Below are 7,241 nucleotides of genomic sequence, written 5' to 3' on the forward strand. Positions count from 1 at the left end.
ACTGCGGATTTCATGGGCAAAAAAAAATAAAAATGCTTAACTCGTTTAAAACCATTAACGAGGAAAATCAGGGCATGCAGCGCAGGGAAAGTGTTTACATACGTCTGGTGCAAAGAGCGGCTCTACAAGGTCAGAGAGGAGAGAAGGACGTAAGACACAAAAAGGATCCCCACTCCCATATAAAAAAATAGTCCACGGAGAAAAAAACAAGGATTGTATAAGTTATTTCTTTTAAAATCTGTAAAACAACATAGCCAAGGATATTTTAAACACAATTATATAAACACCACATGACTTACTATTAAGAGAGAGCATGGAAAGGTTTGTTTTGGGGAAGGGTTCTGTAGAATTAAGAGTTTCCTGGCCACATCCCTGGAATGTCTCATTTGCAGACAGATGCCCAAGAAAAATCACTGCTGTGAACAGGAGGATTTGTGAGAGAGAGGGGTAAAACCCAGCAAAAGAGGGGAAGGATCGTAACGCAAAATGCCAAAAGAGCTCCATTGGGACACCATCTCGTTTAGAGGAAGGATCTGGCTGGTTCCAGAACTGAATTAATCAGCAACTTACTAGCAGTTCCAGGAGGGAAATACATTTATTTCATGGTAAGGCTGCTCCGTGCGGACGAACCCCTGAGCCCGTGAGACTCCCTGTAGGCACAGGGGTTTCGCCTGCAGAGCCCCGCAGATCAGCACCTGCTTTGGTCCTCGAATCTCCAGTTATTGCCACGGCCAGCGAGAAACAGCGACCGACCGAATCCGAACAGGAGTGCCAGAGCGGGCCTTAGGGCACCGCTCCAGAAACCACCCTAATTCATCGTTTTACGTATGTACAGAGCACGGCGCCGGCCGTTTGCAATGCAGGTTTATATCAGCCGTCACCTAGCACAAAAGGGTACCGAAAATCGAGCCAGAAACGGCTCGCTCTTCGCAGATTCATGAAGTCCCGCGTCCGTCGCAGCCAGGGCTCCCAAATCAGTACGATTTCTGCAAAGAACCGAGCGCATGTACACGGATCGTGCATCGGTCCCTGCTCACGAGGAGTGTTTGAGAGTATTAATATCACATCTGCTGCCTTTCAGGACACGATCATTCAGGGCACGATCCGACCTCTGCTTAACATATTGCTATAGAAACGCGCTGACAGTGATATTAAAGCTATCAAACTTACGAGCGAACGCTTGACAGCACCATGTAAACTCTCCCAAAGCTGAAAAAATAAACTTTTGTCCTAAACGTTTGGCAAAAACTGGGCTGGCAGTTGGTGGAAGTCCTGGACGGATGCGGCCGCTGAACGTTACCCGGCCATGAGACACGTCTGACAGCAGAACTGCACAAACAGCTTCTTTTCACAGAGCTTGTTTGATTTCACCATCTCACAGAAAGTCTTGTCAGCTGGGAAGCCGAGGAACAAGAGAAAACGAGAGCAGATTAACATTTTAAATAAACAAACACCGCGCGTAACAGGCAGTACAATTCGTTCCAGTGCTGGGGGAGAGAGACTTGAAAAGGAGTCACTTTTTAAGGGCATCTTTCACATGGTTTTAATGAAGGAATAAAAGCAGCTTTGCAGCGAGTGGAAGAATTAGCCCCAAGACTAAACTAGAATGAAATATGAGCGCTTGGATGCACTGATATCCAGCAAGCCCAGGAGCTGCAGTGCTTTTGGCTTTCTGCTCTGAAGGGAATCCCCAAAACCCCTCATTTTTGCTACCAGGGAAGTGCTACGGTGCCAGTGGTTTTGCCACGACTTACTCACCGTTGGTGCAGGTTTCATTTGTTACACAGGAGCCACCCAGGAGACTGAAACCCTCTTTACACCTGAGGCAGTTTCCACTGGAGCCCTCGCAGGCCGAGCAGTGGTCATCGCACCTGGGGACAGAGCGTGGTCTGAATCAGCACCAATGCCCCCACCCCAGCCACCCAAAATGGGCCATTGGCCAGATAATGTGTCTGACATCCACACTGAATCAGAGGATGTGGAAAACAGTGAGTCTGAAGCTTGGAAAATCATTGAAGCCCTGGGGAAAATGGGCTTGGTGGTGCCAGTGACAGGTAGTGGCATCCCAAAAGCGCTCACCCCTTGGGACGTGCACCTCTCATCCCAGCAATCCCAGTTAGATCAAGGGCTGCAAGGGGAATCTGTGCTGCTCCCATCCATTTGCTCAGCTGTGCCTCCCACCTGGGGACGGTGGCTTGCAGACACCATTCCCAAAATCCCTGGGAAAGGATGCTGGTCCCCTACTCCTCCCTGCAGGATCGCCAGCGTGGGTGAGCCAAACCCTGTGCTGCGCGTTCCCAAGTCACCTTTAATCCTCCCCTTTCGTGTTTGCTTTAATGAGGCTGAATCCACTCCCACTCCCCACTTAAAGTACTGAATGATGAGTGGGAGCAAATTGCTGCCTCCCGGCATCTCCCGCACGCAGCCCCTTGTGCTGGGCCAAGGAGCAGGCGAAGACTTCTCCAACACAGCCGTGGGGTGAACCAAGAGGGTTTGATTGAAAGCTGCAATATTTGCCTCAACATCCCCATTCCTCCTACACCTCCTTAAAGAGCCCAGGGCCAGGGCTGCACCCCTTCAACCATAGCCCTGAGACATCTTGGGATCTCTAAAATCTATAGGGCAGGGCTGTGCAGCCCCACAGCTGCTCTGGCTCCTTCACCCCTATTTTAATTTCCCCAGTAAACAGCTCCAGCTGCGAGCTGTTTCCAGCATTATTTGCGTTGTTTTATCAGCCAGTGCTCCCCATCGGTCCTGGCTTTCCTCAGTGATCAAGGTGGTACCGTACCTCTTGCAGACTTTGTTGGGCAGCCCATGGCTGTCAGCGGGGTAGAAGCCCTCGCGGCAGGCAGGGACGCAGTGCCAGTGGGGTGCAGGGGCTTCGGGGGTGCAGGGTGTGCAGTCCTCCTCACCCAGCCCTGCGGGGAGACAGGGGAGAGGGCAGGTAGATAGGGGCAGTTTCGGAGACAAGAGCCACGTCACATTAGTGTGGCCGCAGCACCCCACAGAATAGGGAGCCACCCCAAAAAACTCAGCACTCATCCCTGAAAACCCAGCTCCCATCTCAAAAAACCCATCTCACATCCAAAAAACCCCAGCTCCTATCCCCCAAAAAACCTCAGCTCCTGTCCCCCAAAAACTCGGCTCCCATCCCCAAAAACCCAGCCAGGACCCAGTGTCCTGCCCTGTTGCTCACAGGGGCTCGGTGGGGGCCAACACATCAAAATCCCCTCCAGGCCATCAGCTACCACTCCCAAGCGCTTTCCCATCCTACGCAGAGTAAAATATGGGGAAAAAAAGGTGCTAAATTGGGCTGCGGAGGAGCTGGAGGAGGGATGGGCTCGGGAGAGGAGCAGGAGAGCAGAGGGCTCTGCTCTGATGCTGCAGCTGGGCAGCAAAGCACGGTGATGGAGATGGTGTTATTAGAGGCCTTCCACATTGAGAAATGGTTATGCAGGAAAAGGAGACGAGAAAAGGGTTGAAAAATAATTGTGGTGAAGTGCACTTACACTGACTGGAATAAGAATTAGAAGGGAAGTAATTTTCTTAAGGGATTAAGAGCCCGTTCCCTTCCACGCTTGCCAACGAGATCAATAAATATTTTGGATTTAGTCTTAGGAAATTGTCCATGTATGATAGATGAGATTCACGCCACTGAACAGGAATTGTCTAGAGATCATATTATCATCAGATCTATGACGATTTCCAGGGCAGACGCAAGCATTAACAACGGAAAATAATTGGACTTTCAAGAAAAGAAAAAGGCAGGATTTAAAGGGAACGCCGAGCGGCTGCGGGCAGCGGCCGGCCCGGCCGGGATAACGTTCCTCGGCCGCCTGACATTTTTATACACCGCAAAGCCATCCTCCATCACTCAGAGAGGCTTTTACAGCCTCCCCTGCAACCTTATTAAACGAAGGTACCTGGCTTCAGAGGAACTGGGAAATAAAGAATGGCTCTAATAAAAATGTAAAAACTCCCTAAAACCCTTTCCGATATGAGCCTATACCCAGCACCTCCCGGGATGTGCGGGAGAGCTGGGACCACTTCCCCTCCGGCTCGCTTTGCCTTGGGTATGGTGGGCACCAGTTCTTGATGCACCAGAATTTGGGGGCTTTGCTTGGGGTGCAGGATGTACCTGTGGTGGCAGGGCAGGCCTCGCAGTGCCGCGGCTCCCGGCTGAGGTACATGGCGGGCTGGCACTCGGGCACACAGCTCTCTCCCGCCAGGCTGCCGGGAAAGCAGAGAGGACATCTGCACTCATTTGGGGTCCCATTTAGCATCCTGACATGGCCCATCCCCATCTCCGCGTCCCCCACTGCCTCACAGCAGCGTTGGAAAACCAGTGCTCTAGGAGAAATTAAAATCCTGCCTGGACCAAAGCGATGGCCGCAGGTGCCTTAATTAAGTACCCAGGAGGAAAGAAAATTGTTTTTCCCCATAAGCAGCCAGCCCAGCTCTCCCAAAAACCCTTTGCACTGTGAGGCTCCCTGGAATAAAAGGAAATTGGTTCGGTGCCGTGGCCGGGCCGGTGCTGTTCGTCACGGCGGGGATGATTTGAAGTCTCGGCTTAAAAGGATATTGGACAAAATAAAGCAAGCGCCGTGTGGGTTATATCTGACAAGTGCCTCTGCTTCTGCTTTTCCGAGGGAGGAGATAATCTTTTGGCAGCGGCAATTTCCTTGTCTGAGAGAGCCCTGCTGCTACAGCACGGCTCTGGACCTGCTTACGGCCCCCAAGCGGAGCAGAGCACTGCAGGATCGTACGTCCATGGGAGATGGGGGATGGAAAATGGCTTTTCCCCTGCGCCGATGCCGGGGTCAGCAGCAAGGGCACCCACACCACTGGACACCCGTCCTGTACCAGCCCCACTCAACAGGCACATTGGATAAAATAAAAACCTCCCCATCTGAGACTCAGGAGGAAACACACGCCTTGCATTGCACGGTGTAAACGTTTTCATTGCATTTCCCCCTCCTTGTTTTAGATGCTGTGATGCCGGGATCTGCTCTGGTCACAGGTCACGGTATTTGGATGAGCACTTTTGAGCCCGCAGTGTAGCACTTACCCACCAGGCCGCAAAGCGCTGGAGGAAAGGAAATTACATTTAAATCATGTTTTTCTGCTAAGAAAGGGACACGAAGCACCACCTTTCAATCCCCAGCTCCACGCCACAGCTGTAGGAGCGCAGAAGCAGGACCTCAGGTCTTTAACTAATACATACTCTAGTTTCCCATTGGTTTTCCCAAATTTAAACCCCAGGTACCAACGCTGCAGGTACAAACCCCTCCCGCGCTGGGTATTTTACCTGAATCCATCTTTGCATGCGGTACATCTGTCTGCTTCGCCAATGCATTTTTTACAGCTTTGATGACATTTCAGGCAGCGTTTTTGACCTTTCAAAAAACAAAGCCCGGCAGAGGGAATAAAACACGGGCAGTGATTTGCAAGCGGAGCCGCAAAACCCCACTGCCCCCCGGCGCCAGCTCCCCAGGGAGGAGAGGCACGTCCCCCACCAAAATCAACCCCTGCTATTGCAGGTGACCTTATCTGTCACTGATTGCCAAGATATACACTTTGCAAGCAGCTAGAATCATTAATTACTGTCTTCTAATTAAGAGCTGAGTCTAGCACCTCTGCTTTGCACCACCTTCTGCACATCCAGAGGTTTTTCTCCTCCAGAGGGTGGAAATTCAAGGCCAATACTCAAAAACCAAGGTGTTTTCCCCACCCGTAGCACTTGAAACAGAAGCAACCCCTGCGTACCCTCATGCTATGGCTTGCAAGTGATAAAAACCCTTACGTTCCTCGGCGTAAAACCCGGGCGGACACAGCACCACGCAGGTGCCCATCTCCTGGTGGTGGTAGAGGCTCCTCTTGCACGCCGTGCACTGGGCCGGGCCCCTCCCGACGCAGCGCTCACAGCCCTTGTAGCACCGGCGGCACCTCCGGGCGCCTTCGTCACCGAAAAACCCGACGGGGCACGAGCTCACGCACATCCTGGGGAAGGAACCGGGAGCGCCCGGGCTTTGGTGCCAGCACCTGGCCACCTCCCAGCAGCCTGGCACCCAACCCTGGTATCTGGGGGCATCCCCCAGCCTTGGCAGTGATTTGGGCCTGTTTCCTTCTTATTCTTAAGATTTAGGGTGTCTTGAATGTCAAGTCTCTGTAATTAAGAGCCAAGGACTCTCCTAGCCAACAGCCCCAACCATGAGTAAACTTTTCCCATTCCAGCCCAAGAGGTTGAGGGGTGAAAACCCCAGTTCCCAAAGTGATTTGACCCTTGGGCATGGGTGACCCTGGCCTGTGAAGCCAATGCTTCTTTCCCACCAGGACTTCCATAGTCCAGGTCCTCGGGCTCTCCAGCTTTGTGATCCCTGTGCCACCGTACCCCAACCCAGGGCAGGCACCCCTACACCTCCTCTCCTCCTCCTCCCTCCAATGTCTCTCCCATACGTTTCTTCCTCTGGGAAAACATCCATCACCCACACCACAGTGTGGATTGGTGGTAGACTCTGCGGGGACACCCCATCACCCCTCACCTGCCCGTTTTCACACTGCCCAGGCTGTAGTGGATGCAGTTCAAGCACTGGTCAGCGTTGGGGCCATCACAGCCCTGGTCGCCGCACTCGGGGTGGCACGGACCTGGGGAGGGAGAGACCAGCTCAGAGGTGAGGGAAGGCTGAGCATCCCCAAATCCTGTTGCCAGGACGTGCTGAGTGCATCCTCCTGGACCGACAGATGCAGGGAAGGGGCTGGGGACTCCCCACCTATCTTCTCCTATATCTGTTATCTTACAGATCTTATATATTTTATCCGATGGTGCTGCATGGCTCTGGGTGCACATCTTTCCTGTAGCTCATCCTCCACTCCTTGGAGATGAGGGGGAAGGCGGGGGGGAAGGTGGGCAGAGGAGCTTTTTTTACTCCCCAGACGGTTGCACCACCAATTTGTGGTGGGAGCGCTGGGACGGGGCATTTCGCTACCTTCTAATTTCCCCGTCCTGCTGCCCCACGCCAGCCGCAGGCACCGCTCCTCCCAGCCCTGGGCAGGATTAGGCCTTGTGGCTCCTGGGTTTGCATTTTCCTGGGTATTTGAGGGATGGGAGGTGGTGTCCAGGGGCACTTACCCGCATACTCCTCCTCCTCCTCTGCCACCTCCACCTGGCTCTGCAGGAAAGCAGCTCTTGACGGCTCCATCTCTGATGCTGACACCTCCAGCATCCTCCCACGGTTCGGTGG

General features: G+C 52.9%; 1 protein-coding gene across 1 annotated transcript in view; it reads right to left on the minus strand.

Moving 5' to 3' along the window:
* Nucleotides 1–1,296: 1,296 nt before the first annotated feature.
* LOC104542534 (proprotein convertase subtilisin/kexin type 6-like) overlaps nt 1,297–7,241 on the minus strand; it is a gene marked incomplete at its 5' end in the record, with an annotated part of 21,632 nt that continues 15,687 nt past the window's right edge. Inside the window, 8 exon segments of the mRNA XM_010186878.1 lie at nt 1,297–1,394; nt 1,759–1,871; nt 2,789–2,918; nt 4,139–4,230; nt 5,309–5,396; nt 5,804–6,000; nt 6,543–6,645; nt 7,130–7,241. The exon segment at nt 7,130–7,241 is cut by the window's right edge and continues 9 nt beyond it. Of these exon segments, the coding sequence (XP_010185180.1) occupies nt 1,297–1,394; nt 1,759–1,871; nt 2,789–2,918; nt 4,139–4,230; nt 5,309–5,396; nt 5,804–6,000; nt 6,543–6,645; nt 7,130–7,241 (933 nt within the window).

The sequence above is a fragment of the Mesitornis unicolor genome, unplaced genomic scaffold (genome assembly GCF_000695765.1).
Source record: "Mesitornis unicolor isolate BGI_N332 unplaced genomic scaffold, ASM69576v1 scaffold16756, whole genome shotgun sequence".
Classification (NCBI taxonomy): Eukaryota; Metazoa; Chordata; class Aves; order Mesitornithiformes; family Mesitornithidae; genus Mesitornis; species Mesitornis unicolor.